General features: G+C 45.7%; 2 protein-coding genes across 10 annotated transcripts in view; one reads left to right on the top strand and one right to left on the bottom strand.

Moving 5' to 3' along the window:
- LOC131834457 (sterile alpha motif domain-containing protein 1-like) lies at positions 1 to 4188 on the bottom strand. Its single transcript, XM_059179127.1, has 2 exons — positions 3107 to 4188; positions 1 to 1167 (listed from the first exon to the last, which is right to left on the bottom strand). Exons 1-2 carry the CDS (start codon positions 3948 to 3950, stop codon positions 1142 to 1144), a joined length of 870 nt encoding a protein of 289 aa, XP_059035110.1. The 5' UTR covers positions 3951 to 4188; the 3' UTR covers positions 1 to 1141.
- Positions 2789 to 19485, top strand: part of SERPINB9 (serpin family B member 9) — a 32147-nt gene continuing 15450 nt past the window's right edge. For 2 of the 9 annotated variants that reach the window (XR_009354883.1, XR_009354882.1), the window contains exons 1-8: positions 2789 to 2810; positions 5756 to 5933; positions 6158 to 6295; positions 6631 to 6748; positions 8363 to 8505; positions 10044 to 10199; positions 11650 to 12056; positions 17499 to 17663. Coding sequence is in view for 7 of the 9 variants with exons in the window: in XM_059179120.1 (XP_059035103.1) it covers positions 2794 to 2810; positions 5756 to 5933; positions 6158 to 6295; positions 6631 to 6748; positions 8363 to 8505; positions 10044 to 10199; positions 11650 to 12054 (1155 nt within the window). In the remaining 2 variants the exon portion in view is untranslated. Of the gene's footprint in view, positions 2811 to 3288; positions 3436 to 3455; positions 3714 to 5755; positions 5934 to 6157; positions 6296 to 6630; positions 6749 to 8362; positions 8506 to 10043; positions 10200 to 11649; positions 15685 to 17498; positions 17664 to 19485 lie in introns of those variants that run through there. The other 7 variants (XM_059179120.1, XM_059179119.1, XM_059179122.1 and 4 more) reach the window with 7 other exon arrangements.

Raw genomic sequence — 19485 nt, 5'->3', positions numbered from 1 at the left:
ATTATTTTTTATTCTGAAGGGAAGGGTTTGTTGAAGGCCCGGTAATTATTGAACAAGAGTCTTGAAAGACAGGGTAGGGATTGATCCAGACAGTGTTTCTCAAACATTAACATGGATACAAATTGTTATAGGCTGAATTTTTTCCCCCAAAATTCATATATTGAAGTCCTTACCCCTGTGCTCAGAATGTGACTGTACTTAGAGACAGGGTCTTTAAAGAAGTGATAAAAGTAAAAAGGAGATCATTAGGGTGGGCCTTCACCTGACATGACTGAGGTCCTTTTAAGAGGAGGACACTTGGACACAGATAGATACAGAGGAAGAGCCATGTGAAGACGCAGAAAGGAGATAGGCATCCACAAGCCAAGGAGAGAGGCCTCAGAAGAAACCACATCTGTTGACACCTTGATCTTGGATTTCCAGCTTCCAGAATCGCGAGTAAATAGATTTCTGTTGTTTAAGCCACTGGATCTAGGCTCCGTTGATATGGCTGCCTTAGTAATCTTGCTTAGACACGGTCTCTGTTCAGTAGGTCTGGGTGTCGCCTTCCTGTTCTTATTTCTAACAAGACTGCACATAGTACAGATGCTATTAGTCGGTGGACCACACTTTGAGTAGCAAGAATCTTAAGTACAGGTGAGGAACTTACATCTTTTTCTCTGCCAGGAAGGAAGGGAATCCAGGAGGGCGAAGTAAACTTGTAGGCAGGAGATACAGGATCAATGTGCTAGCAGACTGGCTAGGCACACCCAGAGGTGGTGTGCGTGTGTTGGGGTGAGGGAAGGAGGAAGCCCTGAATAATAGTGTTTGCTGGTTCCTGTGGAGTAAACACTCTCACCATGGCTGACTTCTATTACCAAGACTTTGACAACTGACTTGCAAAGTTCTTGGAAGTTTAAGAATGGCCTCTTGCCACAGGTAGGAGCCGCTTCCAGCTCCCCCCTGCCCGGGATGCTGAGGGGGCCTGCCTGATTTCCCGCCTTCTCTCCTGGGACCAGAATGTGCTTCCTTTGTGGGGCCATGGATGAGACCTGTCATGGCTACTTGGAGAAAATGAGGAGAGACTGGGACTAGAGCTGGTGTTCCATGAGTTGTCACTGAAGAGAAGCCCTCACAGGGGAGGAGCAGATGCAAATGGAGGTCACCTCTCTGTTCTTCCTTCCTTCCCTGTGGACACACAGAATGAGTGACAATTCTTGGGGGGACCAGATGCTAACTGCAGGGCAGGTATGTGAGGGCAAACAGGAATTTTGCTGCTGGGGGTCCCTAGGTGGTTCGGTTGATGAAGTGTCTAACTCTTTTGGTTCAGGTCATGATCTCAGGGCCAAGAGATCGAGCCCCATGTCCAGTGGGGGAGTCTGCTTGAGATTCTCTCCTCCTTGCCACCCCTGCTCATGCTCTTTTGCTTCCCTCCCCCCACAAATAAATAAATAAATCTTTAAAAAGAAGAAGTGGGGGGAGGAGAAGAAGAAGAAGAAGAAAACCTCTGCTGGTCTCAGTTGTTTTCTAGCTGTTTTACTATTGTGTCCCTTGGATAGGGAAAACATGCCAATTTCGGAAGAGTCTTGGTGTGTTTATAAGAAGAAAAGTGTCTGTGCATTGTCTTGGACCAGAACCTACCACCTAGTTGAACAGGGGCTGTGGAGCTGGGAGACAGGGGGGGGGGGATAATAAGTGTGTACATGGACCCATGATGTTGTCATGTGGATTTTATGATTTAACTCTGCTTTTCCACATGGAAAAAGCACTGACATCTGAGAAGTTCAGATGCCTACTTGTCTGTCAAATAAACAAATTAAATCTTTAAAAAGAGAAAAAAGAAAATGAGCAAAGTATTTGAATTGATTTTTCTCTGACAAAGAGCCAGTAAACACATGACAAAAAAGCAATGCTCAACATCATTAGACATCAGGGAAATATGTAACTACAAGCCATAATGAGATAGCACTTCACACCCACTCTGACGGCTAAAATTAAAAAAGAAACTGAAACCCACATACAATGATGATGGTAAAATTGTGCCGCTGCTTTGAAAAATATTTTGACATTTCCTCCAACGGTTAAATATAGACTTATTATATGATTTAACAATTCCACTCCAGGTACAGACTCAAGAGAAACGAAAATATATGTCTACACAAAACTTGTATGTGAATGTTCATAGTAGCATTATTCATAACAGACAAGAGGGCAACAACCCAAATGTCTACCAACTGATGAATGAACAATCAAAATAGATATATACGTGGATGCACTCAATATTATTACATTATCAGTCACAAGAAGAAATCAAAGACAGGTAGTTGTTACCTTGAACCACCAAAGATCAACGTTGAGAACACCATGCTAAGTGAAAGAAGAGAGTCACAAAAGACTGTGTCATATATGAATCTACCTACCTGAAATGCCCACAATAGGCAAAACTAGGCAGAATGGATAAATGGTTGCCACGGGCTGGAGGAGGAGGGAATAGATAATAATCGCTAATGGGCACCGTGTTTCTTTTTTAGGTGATACAATGTTCTGAAGTTAGGTGGTGGGGATAGTTGTACAACTATCTAGTATTAGTATACAACTAACTAACTGTATACTTTTTCTTTTAAAACAAGTATATTTTAAGGTGTTTTTGCTTTTGTTTTTCAGAGAGAGAGCAGACCTAGACAGAGAGCATTAGCGTGGGGGAGGAGCAGAAGGAGAGCCTGACTGGGGGCTGGATCCCAAGACCCTGCGATCATGACCTGAGCGCAAGGAAGGCAGACACTTAACCGACGGAGCCACCCAGATGTCCCTGAAATGTATACTTTTAAAGGGTGAATATTATGTTGCATTAAGTGTATTTCAATAAAGCTGCTAAAATTTTTTCTTTTAAAGGGAGGCAGGGTCAGGTGAGTACAGGGGTTAGCCCGTTAAGAGTATGTGCCTCGGTAATTACGGTTAGTTGCCGGGCTTGCCTCCCCCTAATTTAGACTCACAGCCCTTCCCACTCTAACACGGGAGACTGAGAGTAGAAAAGCCAGGACTTCTGCGTTCTTCGCGTCCTGCCCTTGCCCCCATGCCCGTTTTTTGCCTCCACTGATCGCCAGCGCAGCGGCCATAGCCGGATCACCTGCAGTTTGAACGCCTTTGCTTTCTGAATCGGTTTCGGAGGCCTCTGGCGGACCGCGGGCGCCTCCAGCCCTTTCGGTTGCAGGGTCCCCTCGCGCGGCTGGGCCGGGGAGCGCCTGGGGGTTTGCCCAGCGCCGCCCCCCGTCCCCGCGCCGCCCCCGCGCCGCCCCCGCAGAGGCGGAAGCCGAGAGGTGGTCTCGGGCCCTGGGGGAGGGCAGAGGCCTGCGGGGACCAGTCACCGGAGCGGGGACCTGCGGCGCGGCTGTAGAGGTCGGCTTGGGATCCGGCCAGGAGGGCGGCGGCGGGAGGAGCGGCGCAGTGCTGAAGGCGGCAAGTGGGGCGTTCTGGGGCCGGGCGGGGACGGCGGACCGTGAGCACCCCCGCGCTCCGGCCGGGAGACTGGACGCCAGGCCGGGAGCGAAACCGAGCCGGCCCGGCCCTCTCCCTGCTGACGCAGACGGAGACCGGCGCTCGGTGGCGCAGCTGCTCGGTGGGTCCGGTGGCGCAGTTGCACGGTGGCGCAGCTGCTCGGTGGCGCCGGCGTGACTGCGCCGCTCTCCCCGCCGGTGCCTCCCGATCCCCGCTAGCCCCAGCCGCTGGCCCTCCGCGTAGGTCTTCTGTCCGCTCTTCCCACGCCTCTTCCCCGTCGCCCCGCCGCCCTGCAGCCGCATTCCCACCCGCCCTTCTTCCCCACCCCTTCTCTCTCCTCGGGATCCGCGCAATGACATCTCCCTACCTCTCCTCTTTCCTGCTAAAATCCCCAGTGTGCAGCGGCAAATCCAAGCACTTCTCAGCCACCCTAATCCTTTCAGGCATTCCACACAAATTCGTAGAGAACTTCCCATTTCCCGAGCTCTCTTGCTGGCCCTCGCCCCGCAAAGCTTCCAGTCCAGGGGGACCACAGTGGGCCAAGCAGCAATTCGCGGGGGGAGGAAGGGGGTCGGCGGTCGGGCGAAGGGATCCCTGTCTAGGGCGGGCCTTCAGAAGTCTCTGGACGCCAGTCTGTTCCAGTGCAGAGGAGGTCTGAGTGCCATTCATCCAACTGAGTTGGATAAACAGTGTTTTCAAAGGCCCAGGGATGACTTGGAGGGAATGAAAGGCGGTCAGGGTGGGTAGAGGCGGAGGCTGGAGCCAGAGGCGGGCAGGTGGAGCGTAAGCCATGTAAACGAAGTGAGCTTAGCTTATTCTAAGGGCCCTGAGGTTTAAGAGGAGGGCTGAAAGGCTCTGCTTTTCTGTGGGAATGGAGTATGTGGGGCGGGGGAAGAGGAGGAGGGTGGCTCTGTTCTGAGGCGGCATTGGGGAAAGGGAGCAGGTGGTCTACACTCGGTGCAGGCTCAAGAGAAATAGAGGGGAGCAAGAGCCATGTAGACAGCAGAAGGCAAGCCTTGGTGATGGGTGTGAGGGGATGAGGGCGGGAGAGGAGAAGTCTGGGAGATCTCCCAGGGTGTGAGACCAGACGTTGTGTGGGTGAGGGTCTCATTTCCACCCTCAGTTAATTCCCTGGAGAAGCGTGGCCTGGGGGTGGGAGCGGTCTTTGGTCACAGACCTGCCTAGTCATATTTATGCTTCTGACCTCTGTAGCTACTCAGATTACTGGCCCATTCTCAGTGGTTTTGCTCTTTCTTGGGCCCTTCTCTGTTCCTCCTGACCTCTCCATTCTGGCGTTCCCCGGGTCTGGGCTTTGCCCTCTTGTGCACAGTTCACTCTAGTGGCTTTTTCTGAGACTAAGGAGTAAAACTCCCAAATCCGTGTTTCTGAGTTAGCTCAAGAATTGTGGAACAAAAACATGCAGTGTCTTCATGTTTAGTTCCGAGGTCCGAGGGTCCTGTGATGCCTAGCCGCTGGCTAGCAATGGTGGGGCAGTCTGAGTTGGGTTATGAGATATCCAGAGTTAACTGGCTATGGGGGTGCTGGTGTGGGCGGCCCAACAGGAGAGCACATTGGCTGTCCCCTGGCCCCACCGCGCCAGGGGGACCCTCACAGCCAATTTCATACCCAGCTGTAGCCTCTCTCTCTTCACTTACCAGCATCTCAAACATTTCTCAAGAATCAGCTAATGAGAAACTGTGATCTGTTGTGTAACTGAAACTCTCAGGAGTTCTCTCCATAAATGCATGGAAGAAGAGAGTATTATGGAGAAGACTGGGTTTCCCTGGTCTCTGGAGGCTGAGTGCTGTATGTCTGTGCCCGGGAACCATTGCTCTTCTTTTCCCCCAAGGCTCTCAAGCCGGTTTGATCTTCTGCCAGTGCGACAGTTAGCTAATTATCTTAAAATTTGGACTTACTTTTTGGAGAGAGCAACAGGAAATGTGTTTCCTTCAACTTAGAATATTTATGAGCTTTTGGGGCACCTGGGTGGCTCAGTGGGTTAAAGCCTCTGCCTTTAGCTCAGGTAAAGATCCCGGGGTCCTGGGATCGAGCCCCACATCAGGCTCTCTGCTCAGCAGGCAGCCTGCTTCCTCCTCTCTCTCTCTGCCTGCCTCTCTTGTGATTTCTGTCTGTCAAATAAATAAATAAAATCTTTAAAAAAAGATATTTACGAGCTTTATTATGTAAAAAAAAGTACAATTCCAAAATTGCCACGTGTGAGGTCAGTAATGTGTGGAGGGTGTGTGTTGAGGCAGCCTTTCTCTTTATGCTCTGGCTTCAGACCCCACATAATGGATGCTCTTTCTGAAGCAAATGGCACCTTTGCCATCCAGCTTTTCAAGATCCTATGTCAAGACAACCCTTCACACAACGTGTTTTATTCTCCTGTGAGCATCTCCTCTGCCCTCGCCATGGTCTTCCTGGGGGCAAAAGGAAACACTGCTGCCCAGATGGCCCAGGTAAGCCTGCTTCTCACCCCGCAGTTGGGACTGCCTTTTCGGTTGTTAGGGTCCATCACCCAGCTTCGTACCTCAGGTTCCAGAACGGCCATAAAGCCGGAGGGGAGGGGAGCCGAGTGTGTACACACACCTGTGCTTATTTCTGTCCAGTGGGGCTGCCTGGGGACCAAGACACAAAGGAGAAGGCTGGGAGTCTCCTTCACTGAGATTATTTTTCTCAACAGGCGCTCTCATTAAGCACAGAGAAAGACATTCACCAGAATTTCCAGTCACTTCTTGCTGAAGTGAACAAATGTGGCACCCAGTACTTGCTCAGAATAGCCAACAGGCTCTTTGGAGAAAAGACTTGCGAATTCCTCTCGGTAAGTTGAGTCAGCAGAAGGTTTAAAGTGGTAGTCAAACTATGGAGTCAGAAAGCAAGATCTGGGAGAGCTGAAAATGATGGTAAACATAACTGTGCCTTGAGTTATTTAAAATTGAATTACTTCTCAAATTCATTTAGCCATTTCTTGTTATTCATGGCTTGGTACTTACCTATTTATAAACTCTGATATTTTAGTATTTAGTAGACTAAGATATGACCATTTTTAAGAGATGTATACTCATTTTAATAAAATGTATGTAAGATTCGAATTTTCTTGGAAGTTAAAACTTTTGTTTAGGAAGATAGCCACACTGAATGCTTTTCTCTCCAAAGACCTTTAAGGAATCCTGTCTTCGGTTCTACCATGCCGAGCTGGAGCAGCTTCCCTTTGCCAATGCTGCAGAGCAGTCCAGGGAACACATCAACGCTTGGGTCTCCAAAAAGACTGAAGGTCAGAATCACATGTTATTACCTCCCCCTTCGTCCTTCTCCCCCCGCCTTCCCCTCTTTCCCCTGGTTCCCCTTCCCTCCCTCTTCTCCTTGCTTTCCCTGCTGCTCTGATCGCACTAGTGTTTCAGATGGTCAGAGTCTGCTCACAGGCTGGGCCTCTTGGCATATTTCGACCTTGATGGACTCACAGTGGTTCCGATCAGATGCTCAGGGTTTTCAACCACAGAGACTTAGTTTTGTCCATTCTCCTGGGACCAGAAAGGCTGATACAAATGTCCAAAGAAACTCATAAGCCAGGTTTCCGGTTTAATAACTTACCCTGAAATATACTTTCACTTAGCCTGTAATGTTCCCATGTGAACTCATCACCCCCATGGGAAAGAGGCTATTGGTTAAATCTTCTCTGAGACATACACTTAGGCTTTGAAATTCTCTGTGGACCTCCCTTACCACCACCTTTACCCTGACCATTAAGCTTACTTATTCTTAATTCTGTTGCAGCTTTCATGTCTTCTACGTACACTCCCTTACTTAGGTTTGATGAGCCTAGATTTGGTAGGCCAATGGCTCTCTCAGGACTTATCAGTTCTACAGACTGAAATCATCCTTTGTTTGGCGTTGAGCCTTATTCATTTCTGTTTTACAGAGTGACACATTCTGATCTTGGTCTGCACGTTCAGTGACGTTTGAACCATTGGGCGCCCTCTGCACCAACTCCACTTAGTACCACTAGGAACACTCCTATTTCTGTCAATACATCAGACAACAAAGAACAACAGGTTGCCTTTCCTTACAGAGTTAGCAGTTATTGCTACTATTTCTTCTTGGAATATTCGCCACTTATGGCATCTGGAGGCAGCAAATGAGCAGGGATGCTCTTAGTTCATTGAAAAGGCATCTAGGGAAGAAGGGAGTATCTTTCACTTAAGCACCTTATCTTTTCCAGGAGTGTCTGGTGTTTTGTTTCGAGGATCAAATAGTGAAATCTCTTCCACATGCTTCCAGAAGCTCCTCAAGGCACCCATGCTGCCCGTTTTCAGCTCTTTCCCCTTTGGCTGCCTCTGACATGTGGGCGTAGTTGTGGGCTGTTAACACTGGTTGTACCTTTGATGCATTAAACCGAACACTCCATTTTAGCACTTGAAAGAACCCCAGTCCCTCCCAGCCCATCCCTGCTTGCCTTGTTGTCCTACCTCATGTCGTATTTTACTTTGAGTGATTTAGAAACGTTTCACCATCATCGACCTTGTGGGTGTTCCCACAGCACTGGTGACCTGACCATGAAAACCACTTGTATGTGTTGTTTATTTCTGTACATATCAGTCAAAACTCAGCAAAGTTGGAAATGAAAAGACTGTTGTGTTCTTGATTAATAACCAAAGATCTGCCAATAAGCCTTATCACATTTTTTTCTGTGAAAACCACTTGTATGTGTTTTTCTGTGAAAACCACTTGTATGTGTTGTTTATTTCTGTACATATCAGTCAAAACTCAGCAAACTTGAAAATGAAAAGACTGTTGTGTTCTTGATTCATAACCAGAGATCTGCCAAAAAGCCTTATCACAATTTTTTCTGTGAAAACCAACTGAATATATTCTCTGCTTTTCCTGGAAGGTAAAATTCGAGAGGTGCTGCCAGGTAACTCAGTCAGTGCAGACACCAGGCTGGTTCTTGTCAGCGCCATCTACTTCAAAGGAAGGTGGGATGAACAGTTCAACAAAAGCTACACAAGGGAAATGCCTTTTAAAATAAACCAGGTGAGAGAAGCTTCAAAAATTGTGCTAGTTTCATGAAGAAATTGCTTGGAAAAAGTTAACTTTGTAAAGACATAAATGATTGGTTAGAAATAATTTTGAAAGCACATTTCTGAATGAAATTTTAAGCTCAGGAGGAGAGCACAGAGAAATAAAAATTATTTGCTGCCTCTGATTTTTTGCATTTTACTACTGCTCCTAATGCCTCTAATTTTGGCGGCATTCATTACTGCCACCTAGTTTTGGAAACTTCAGATTTCCTCTAAGCCCAAGTTGCTTAACAGAAAAGCAAAAAAACAAGTGTTAAGGAAGTGTGATATGTGTATGTGTTAGGGGAGTGGAGAGAAGGAGTGAATTTTCTTCAATCAGATAGCTGAAAATTTTAAATAAATATAGACTTGAATTATTTTAAATTAATCATTGTTAATCATTTATAATCATTTATAAGTTTTTAATATGTTAAAACTAACTGAAAAATATGTTAGTCTTAAGATATAACTTCAGTTCATGCAGGCATTAAAATAGCTTGCCAAATCTCCAAGCCCCTAAAAAAAAAATTGCATTTTAATGCAATTAGGAAACTTGTCCTGTACAGGTAAAACCTTTTTTGGAGGGAGCTATAAGGTATACTTTCCATAATCAGCCCTCTAGTTACAAAAGTGGGAGGGGAAGAAATTTTTTAGCAATGATTTTAGAAACTGTTTTAATTTTTATAATAGTTGATCCACATCAACTTTTAAACCTTTTATGAGTATAGTACGGCAGTTAAATTCTGCATGCATATACCTCCTATGTATTTTTAAAAAATCATTTCCTTGGATTAGAGTATCAAAGCTGGGGAAACTGGATTTAAATACAGGAGGAGACATAGAAATCTTTCTACTTGCTGGCAGACTGCTTCCTGATGGGCTCTCTCCATAAACCACCAGTCATACTGCTGTGAAACTCTTCAATCTCTTCCTCTTTACCATAAACACATTTTTTCCAGTTTAAGAGAAATGATTTTCTATTTCATTGTATTTGATTCTATTGTTTCCTTAGATACATTTGCCAGGCATATTTTTTTAAAAATGTATTTATTTATTTGATAGAGAGAGAGACAGCTTGAGAGGGAATATGAGCAGGGGGAGCAGGAGAGGAAGAAGCAGGATCCCCGATGAGCAGGGAGCCCAGTGTGGGGCGCGATCCCATGACCCTGGGATCATGACCTGAGCCAAAGGCAGATGCTTAACAACTGAGCCACCCAGGTGTCCCTTTGCTGGGTGTATTTTACAGGAAGAAAATCTGATTTCCTCCTGTGGAGAATGCAGGGTGTCACGTTTATTTTGTTGAATAAAACATCTTTTTGCTGAGGCTAGAGCCATATCTGTTTACCAGACAGAGATGCTCAGAATGATGATGGGAAAGAGTCAGACTTAGCACACGGACATGTCCATCATGGGTGCTGAAAACACTCCTGGAGTCGATTATAGCTCTTTTGGAAAATTCTGTTGCCTCTTCCAAGAACCTTAATTCCGTGCTCCTCTGTTCCTTCCCAACAGAAGGAACAAAGGCCAGTGTTGATGATGTTTCAGGAGGCTATGTTTAAGCTCGCCTATATTAAAGAGGTGCAGACCCAGATCCTGGAGCTTCCCTACGTGGGTAAGGAGCTGAGCATGATCGTTCTGCTCCCGGACGAGAACGTGGATCTAAGCTCGGTGAGAATCCGGGGCTGTGCCCTTTGTGCCCTTCCTGCTAGAACCCACTCTCCACTTTCAACGTTTATGTTTACCTCTGAAGGCAGTGATGGGGGCCACCAGGCCGCAGAGCACACGTATCTGGGCACTCGAGCTCTGGAACCAAATTGTCGTGCAGGACCCCCTGCTCCCCTTATTATCTATGTGATCTCGCCAAACTCCTTACCTCTGTTTTCACACCTCAAAAACGGGAATGGTGGTAACATCTGCCTGGGAGTTATTATGAGGATAAAGTGGGGGTGGTCCGAGTAGCAAGCTTAGCACATTGTCTGGTACCTAATAAGCCCTTAATGAATGTGATCCATTATTATTATCATAGTCATTGTTGCTAGCATTATTTTATTTATTTTTTAAAGATAGAGTTATTTATTTATTTATTTATTTGAGAGAGAGAGAATACAAGCACACAAGAGCAGTTGGGTGGGGCAGAGGCAGAGGGAGAGGGAGAAGTAGACTCCCCACTGAGCAGGGAGCACGATGTGGGGCTCGAGCCCCGGACCCTGGGCTCCTGACTTGAGCCAAAGGCAGACGCTTAACTGACTGAGCCACCCAGGTGCCCCTGTGTTATATATATATATTTTAAGATTTTATTTATTTATTTGACAGATCACAAGTAGGCAGAGAGGCAGGCAGAGAGAGAGAGGAAGAAGCAGGCTCCCTGCTGAGCAGAGAGCCTGATGCGGGGCTCAATCCCAGGACCCCAGGATCATGACCTGAGCCGAAGGCAGAGGCTTCAACCCACTGAGCCACCCAGGCTCCCCGCCCTGTTTTATATTTTAAATACCTGAAACTCAGGAGAGCAGAGCCAGAGACAGTCCCAAACAGCACTCCCAACTCACTCTGCTTCCTTTCAGCGTGGATCCTCAGTGTGAGTCAGCCACGGCCCAGCAGGTTCTAGGGCCAGGCGCTGAGGGGCACACACAGTGCGCCCATAGTCCTCAGGGTCCTCTGGGAGCAGAGCTGCAGGCATGGGCTTCTCTCTGTCCTTCCCACCTGAGTGCTCTTCAGAATGTACACAGGATTGTGCCTCTTGCAAAAAGCTCTGGCAAGAGCACGTTGTTTTCCAGTCGTTTTTCTTACCAGCAATGCCTCATTTTCAAAAATAAGCACAGTTAAAAGAAAAGAAAAAAAGACAGTGAAAGTCAGCAGGGCATTGAGCGTTGTCAGGATGGATGTCTCACAGAGAGTATTGGGTGAGAAGAGGCGCAGCCCTGTCTCTGTGCCTCTGCACGGCCTCACGTGCTGGGCAGGGGAGCCGTGGCTGGAATAGCACAAGTCCGAGGTCTCACAAATATCCTGGCGCAGAAAGGTGCCCATGGTCCTGTGTGACCGTCACCACCCATGCCGGAGAGGACGTGTGTGTCCATATGTACAGAGGAATGAGTTTGAATGTCTTATTCTGATCTTTCAGGTGGAAAAAAGTCTCACTTTGGAGAAATTCAGAGTGTGGACCCAGCCAGATCGGATGCAGAGCACAGAGGTGGAAGTTTCCCTTCCGAGATTTCAGCTGGAAGAGGATTATGACATGGCATCCATGCTCCGGGGACTGGGAATGGTTGATGCCTTTCAGGAGGGCACGGCTGACTTCTCGGCCATGTCAGGAGAAAAAGATCTGTGTCTGTCCCAGTTCCTGCACAAGAGTTTTGTGGAGGTGAATGAGGAAGGCTCAGAGGCCGCAGCCGCGTCAGCCATCGTGGCTGTGGAATGTTGTATGGACCCTGGCCCCACGTTCTGCGCCGACCACCCCTTCCTTTTCTTCATTAGGCACAACGCAGCCAACACTATTCTGTTCTGTGGCAGGTTTTCCTCTCCGTAAAGGTGAGCATTTCCCTCTTTCTGTGTCCTCCTGTCCTGCACCACAGCCCCAGGAAGATGGGCCTGTGAAGCCCAGTGCAAAGGGGAGGGCAGATTCCTCCTGCATCTCTGTCCCATGCTTGTCCACACCCAGCCGTCCCCATCCTGACCACTCATCGGCCCCAAGATCATGGGACAAGAGACCTTAATGATTCCCTGTAGTATTTAAAGTACACTCTGAGTCCCATAGGATCGAATGTCAGGTTTCCCTAGATGGCCCCAGACTTACTCCCCCCTCATTCCACGTGTAATTCATTCTAGTGACACTGTTCTGTCTTGTACCTCAAATCCTGTCGGCAGACTTGCCTTAGCCTGTTCAGTGGTAATAAATGCTGCTAACTAGAGCTACTGTTTTATAGTCTGCCTGGTGCCTGGGCTTTTTAGAAAGCCGCTTTAATGCACATTTTTATTTTATCTTGGGTTGACATTCCACGCATCACCGAGCAGGTGGCAAAAAGGACCTCAGGCATTGGAGACAAAGGGGCGGAGTCATGGTGTCTTTGACACCTGGTCTTTCCTACCAGAGTAGCAGAGTAGCTTCTGTGACAGCTAGCTTGGACAAGGTAATGTCCTTACACTTATCCTGTGATCCCTTTGAAGGGATTCCCTTGAAGGGATCCCCTTGCCGCCTCCAGCCCTAACAAAAATCCTGCCCAACTCTTAAAGTTCATTTCTGATGGCGTCTTCTCCAGGGATATTTTCCTTTTCTGCATAAGCAATGTGCATCTTTGAACTCTGAGTGCATACTGAGGGAGGGCAGTTCTCTTACGGCGGTTGCTTTATTTAGTAATCATCTGTGTTCTCCAGCTAGACCTTAAATTCCTCAGGGGTGGGATGTATTTCACATGTGTATGTGCCATGTACAATGCAGTGATAAGTAATTTGATCAGAGATGAGCTCTGTAATTTTTAAAGAAGTGTTTAGATATTAGTGACATTATTGGGGCCTTTTTTTTTTTTTTTAAAGATTTTATTTATTCACTTGAAGAGAGAGAGCAGAGTGAGAGCATGAGCAGTGGGGAAGGCAGAGGAAGGGGGAGAAGCAGACTCCCCACTGCGCAAAGAGCCCAAAGTGGGGCTTGATCCCAGGACCCTGAGATCACGACCAAAGCCAAGGGTAGACACTTAACTGTCTAAACCACCCAGGTGGCCCTGTTGGGGTCTTCTTAAAGAATTTGTTATTGAGATGAAATTCACATAGTGTAAAATTAACCACTTTAAAGTGAACAAAGCAGTGGCCTTTAGTATATTAAAAGTGTGCTACCACCACCTTTGTCTAGTTCCAAAAACTGTTCATCACCCCAAAGAAAAACCCTGTGCAGTTACTCCCCTTTCTCTCCCATCCAACTCCTGGGAACTGCCAATCTGCTTCCTACCTCTATAGATTTAACGACTCTGGATACTTCACAAAAGTGAGTTATATACTGTATGACCTTTTGTTTCTGGCGTTTCCTCGGCAGGACACATTTGTTCGTGTTGTGGCGTGTACTTCACCTCTTTCCATGACTGAATAATATTTCACCGTAGAGCTGTAGCCGAAATGTCGTTGATGGACATTTGATTTGTTTCCATCTTTTGGCTATTGATGAGTAATCTTTCTACAAACACGCATGTACATGTATTTTTTTGGGTAGCTGTTGTATGAGGGTTCCGATTTCTTCACATCCTTGCCAGCACTTGTTATTTTCCACTCCTCTTTTTAAAAATATTATGGCCGCTCTAGTGGGTGGGAAGCGAAATCTCATGTGATTTATTTGCATTTTCCTAATGACTAGTAGGGCTGAACATCTTTTCCTGTGTTTCCTGCCCATTTGAATATCTCCTTTGGAAATAAGTCTATTCAAGTCTTTTGTCCATTTTTTCACTGGGTTGTCTTGTATATTTTTTCCCATTGTGTAAGTTATATTTTCCTTTTCTTGGTAGTGCCCTCTGATCCACAAAGGTTTTTAATTTCAGTGAACAAAGCAGTGGCCTTTAGTATATTAAAGCTTATCTATTTTAATAGTTTATCTATTTTTTTATCCATTTTTTAATCCAGTTTATCTGTATTTTCTTTTGTTACTCAGACTTACGGTTTCATATGTAAGAGTCATTTGCCAAATCCAAAGTCAGGAAATTTTACAACTATTTTCTCCTAAGATGTTTATGATTTTAGCTCTTATATTTATAATGTTAATCTGTTCTGATATATATGATGTGACATAGGGGTCCAACTTAATTTTTTTAACTGCTTTTGAATTGAAAAAGGATGTTGATAGTAGATAAAAAAGATAATATCTAACAAGTGATAAGGTGAAAAATTATATAATTGGGGTATATATATATATATATATATATACACACACACCCCAAATCCATTCCATGAAGGACACCATGATCAGACTAAAAGAAGATATTATAAAAAATCAGTAAGGAATTAACACTAGGGTATACAAAGAAATCCTGCAAATCAAAGAGAATAAGACAGTCAATTAATAATCAGAAAAATACAAATGAAATACCATGAGCTACTGCTCTACATCCATCAGATTGGTGTCAGAAAGTTGAATACTGTGCAGCGTCATCCAGGAAGTAGGGAAATTTAGGAGCACTTGTGGGAACAGGAACATTTGGCCAAGTTAGGAAGCATTCTGGCAGTGAACTCTATTGGTGTCTTCTCTGGGCTCCAGCAGGCTTATTTCTGGGTGTGTGGCCCAGTGATGTCATGGCACAGGCCCACAGAGGCACGGTCAAAAGGGTGTTCACTGCAAGGGTGTTCATTTATGTTGACAATGAGTTGGAAGCTATCTGAGTGTCCCTCTCAGTGGGAATAGATAATGAATACGTGGGCATACTTTGTGATATTATGTAGGAGTTAGAAACTAAAGTACACAGTAGGTGGACATTAAGTCTTATGGGTAGATGATGTTGAGTAAAAAAAATATATATAGGGGCACCTGGGTGGCTCAGTGGGTTAAGCCTCTGCCTTCAGCTCAGGTCATGATCCCAGGGTCCTGGGATCGAGCCCCACATCGGGCTCTCTGCTCAGCAGGGAGCCTGCTTCCTCCTGCCTCTCTGCCTGCCTCTCTGCCTACTTGTAATCTCTGTCTGTCAAATAAATAAAATCTTAAAAAATATATATATATACACACACACACATATACACTATATATATATATATATATATATATATACACACACACATAGTTTAACAACTTACAAGTTTTACTTATGTAGATTAAACATGTTTACAGTATATATTATATAAGAATATATGCCTGTTGTATTTCTTTTACTGCTGAGAAACTTTTCATAAATTTTGTTATGATATTTTATTAGTGAACAGGGGTTTTTTATTCCTTTGGTCAAATCTAGGTTTTTCCTTGGTGATTTTGACACTGCTTTCAATTCTTAAAAATACTTTCCCATTGAAGCCAGTTTGTCTCCTATATTTTCTTCTAAACTGTTATGTTTTTGATAGATTTAACTGTGTAATCCATCTGACATTTGTTTTTGTGTTGTTGACATTCGAGAGAAAATATTATTGTATTTATTTACAAATGGCCAATTTCTCACTTGTAATAATAATTAAATAGTCTGTTTTTCCCAGTGTTCATGTGATTTTTCTCAACTTCATTCTTCAAGGTGAACATCAGAATACTTTTGCAATACTCAAAATAATGTTTTTAACTTTGGTATTTTTTGGAGGGATTAGTGTGGCATTAAACATAAATCCAGGGATAAATTAATCTATTTACAGAGTTTAGTCTTGTTTGGGAAGATGTGAGGAGTCTCCATTTATTCAAATACTTTTTTATATATCTTTGTTTCTCTCTATATACATATATATAGAGAGAGGCTGAGTTTTGTTTTTCTTATGGTTATTTTTAATTTTTATACATATATACATATTTTTATACATCTATATACATATATATAGAGAGAGACTGAGTTTTGTTTTTCTTATGGTTATTTTTAATTTTTATTGTCATTGTAATAATTTTATTTTTAAAGATTTTATTTATTTGACAGAGATCACAAGTAGGCAGAGAGGCAGGCTGGGGGGAGGGGCATGGGTGGGGGAAGCAGGCTCCCTGCCGAGCAGCCTGATGTGGGGCTCCATCCCAGGACCCTGGGACCATGACCTGAGCAGAAGGCAGAGGCTTAACCCACTGAGCCACCTGGGCGCCCCTCGTAATAATTTTAAGTGAGGACATTTTTCCCTTATCTGGTTATGGGTGACATATAAGTTAACAATTAAAGTTTAATACATACTAAAGAGAAACACTATTTCTCCCTCCTGCTACTAAGTACCTCTGACACCAGTTGTGTAGGTTTTCCACACCAAGCAATTTCTCCACTTCTCAGGGACACCAATTGGGTGCCTTACAATTTTACTCTTTGAATTTTATTTTTTCTGCAACAGGAGAAGAATTTAATTCATTTATATTATGCAATAATTTGCAGAACATTTCTTTAAATTGTGGAAGGTCTATATGCAGTTCCTGAAAAGATCATGAAAATGAATTAAGCGAAAAATACAGCTTACAGTCCAATGTGCCTAGCATGATGCACACATTTATATGAATAGACCCTGTATGTCTACATGTAAATTAATGTTTGTGAGTCTCTGGGAAAAGGTTTAAAAGGCTAAGCCTTCACTGCTAACAGAGGTTATCTCTGGGAAAGTTTTGGAGGGGGAATGGGAGGAAAACTTAGAGTTTTTACTCTCTCTGTCTCAATGTTATTTAATGCTTCCGCTAGGAAAATCTAATCCTGTGATCTGCACATAATTCAAAGGAAGAACTCTAGGATATAACCCCATGTGTGATTCTGAGTGACATGGTTTTGAAACTGGAATAAAATCCACATGAACAGTTTTAAAATATTTTATTCTTGGCTTTTAGAAGAAATTTTAATAAGAATGTCAGTCAAACAAGTACCTTCCTCTTTTCATGAATAAGGTTCATTTCTGGCTTTTTAAAAACTGACTTCATATACTTTGCCCCTATATTTCCGAGGGTTATGTGGATGAGGACGGGCAGTTTCACACCGCCTTTAAGATAAAGATTAAACTCCCTCTTAGTGCCAACCAGTATGGAACTGGGTTGTGCTCCCGCCAAATGTACATGTCAATGCCCACACCAACCCACCAGTACCACAGAATGTGATCATGTTGAAACATCGAGCCTTTAAGGAAGTCATTAAACTTAAATGTGGTCAGAAGGGTGTGGTCCTAATCTGACATGATAAGTGTCCTTGCAAAAAGAAGAGGGCAGCTGGGTGGCTCAGTCAGTTAAACATCTTCCTTCAGCTCTGGTCATGATCTCAGCGTACTGGGATCGAGTCCCACATCAGGCTCCCTGCTCAGCCGGGAGTTTGCTTCTCCCTCTGCCTGCTGCTCCCCAGCTTGTGCTCTCTCTGACAGATGGTCTTTTAAAAAGAAGAAGAAGAGATACAAGGACAAACAAGCAGAGAAAAGGCTAGCCGTCTGCAAGCCAAGAAGAGGCCTCAGGAGAAACCAGCCCTGCTGACCTCTTGATTTCTGACTGACTTCCAGCCTCCAGAACTGTGAGAAAGGAATGTCTGCTGTGTAAGTGCCCACCCAGTCTGCCTTATTTTATTATGGCAGTCCCAGTAGACTAATACAAGACGCTTCCTAATTTTACCCACTCTCCTGTCCATCCTTTGCCTTTCTCCAAGGATAATCCTCAACTCTAGCCTGACTAAATTATTTTTACTTTCCTGACGATTCCATGCTCTGTCTTTCCTCTTAGGTTTCATGCTCGCCCATGCTACCTCTAAAGCCTTCCTCCCCATGGGTCCCCTCTCTTCACCTCCCTCAGCCCTAACTCCCCATCAGCAGTTAACACTCACTAACTCTTGTGGGTGAAATACTCTGCCTGTGTGTTTAATTCTCTGAAGCTGAGGCATTTGGTGCACTGAATATAAATGAACTATTCACCAACCAGCTCCTGGAGGGCAGGCGTGTCCCACAGCTGGACTCCCAGCACTCAGCACCTAGCTACACAATTTACAGGAGGCCTAGAGCAAAGGTTTCTTGTTTGAGTTTCAGGACAGGACAACAGAGCATGGATCAGGGACAGGGCCTTTGGGAGTGCAGGGTCTTTTGCCAATATACAGGTTGAATGCTGCTGAAGCTGGTGCTTCCCGGACAGCACCAGGCACACCAGGCCGGTAAACTGGAAACGTTGTTCTGCCAGTGATGTGTCCTTGTTTTCTTTAAACATTAAAGAAGTTTCAGGAAGTTTCAGGCGAATAGAGCTGGAAGGCGAGGGTAGCTAGGATCTCAAACTCCATCTCTCCAAGGAAGGATGGTTTATTGATGCCCCAGACCCCGCGCCACCACCCTGGGACCCCCAGCCTGGGTGGACAGGATGAACTGGTATTACGTATAGGAAATGCCTGGAGTGAGGAGCTGGGATCGGATGCGGTAGAGAGGAGAGCTGCTCCGCGGTGTGGACCAGGTATCCGGGTGTCCAGCCAAGCCCCGGTTCCGCCCTCCTCCCGCCCCGCCCCGCGCCCACCCCGCCGCCCCGCCCCCCGCCCTAGCCCCGCCCCTCTCAGGCCCCAGCCCCGCCCCTCCCGGCCTCGCCCGGTCCCCCGCACCCCTCCCCCTGTCCCCGGCCCACCCCTCCCGGCCCCTCCGAGTTTGATGGGTTCTGTCCCTGCCCTCCAGGCCCGAACCTCTCCTTCCCTGACTCCCCACTGCCCTCCTCCCCTCAGTCACCCGGCGGAGGCCCCATCGCTGGAACCGGAAGAGGAGGGGCAAGAGCGGCAGGACGCTTTAGAGGTGGGGGAGGGGACTCTGTGGGATTGATAGCGCTCTCAGTGGTCCGCTGACTCTTGCGGGTGTCCTTGGAGAGCCCTGGGGTGCTGGGAGAGTCATTCTGGCTTCAGGAGAAGACAGGAAAGGACCACCAGGATCCAGGCATCTCGTGGATTAGAAAACAAGGCTGTTTTGTATAGTAACTAAACAGTTGCACCAGCAGGGACAAGACCTCAGTGTCCATTTTCTTAAGGCCAAGGCTTCTGATTCCAATTCAGAGAGAACTGCAGAGTAGATGCTGAGAAGGGTCAGGAGGGCAGGCTCTGAGAGCCAGGATGTTATGTCCTTCTATGAGCACTGATTTTAGATATTGACTGTATAGGACGTGGAATTACTCATTAACTTGGGGAGAAGCCCAATGAGGCTAATCTTTAACAAGCATGCGGCAGTATGGTCTCATTGGTTGTGTTTGGCCAGCATTTATTCTGATTGCCCACTACCCAGGATATTCTCACTGTAAAGACCTATTTTAGCCAGAACACTCCCATCCAGGTTAAACAGTTTAACCCTTAAACTGTCCCTGCCCCCCCTCCCCGAGGGAACTTATTCAAAACAAGTCCCAGAA

Source organism: Mustela lutreola, chromosome 6, assembly GCF_030435805.1.
Source record: "Mustela lutreola isolate mMusLut2 chromosome 6, mMusLut2.pri, whole genome shotgun sequence".
In the NCBI taxonomy this organism is placed as follows: Eukaryota; Metazoa; Chordata; class Mammalia; order Carnivora; family Mustelidae; genus Mustela; species Mustela lutreola.
The sequence above is the reverse complement of the archived record's forward strand: the minus strand, read 5'-3'. Positions and strand labels throughout refer to the sequence as shown.

Coding starts and splice junctions, on each gene's coding strand:
- LOC131834457 (XM_059179127.1), bottom strand. CDS start 3,950: ATGGGAAGTTCTCTACGAATTTGTGTGGAATGCCTGAAAGGATTAGGG. Junction 1,168..3,106: donor CAAAGGCGTTCAAACTGCAG/GTGATCCGGCTA, acceptor GTGTGTCCACAG/GGAAGGAAGGAAGAACAGAG.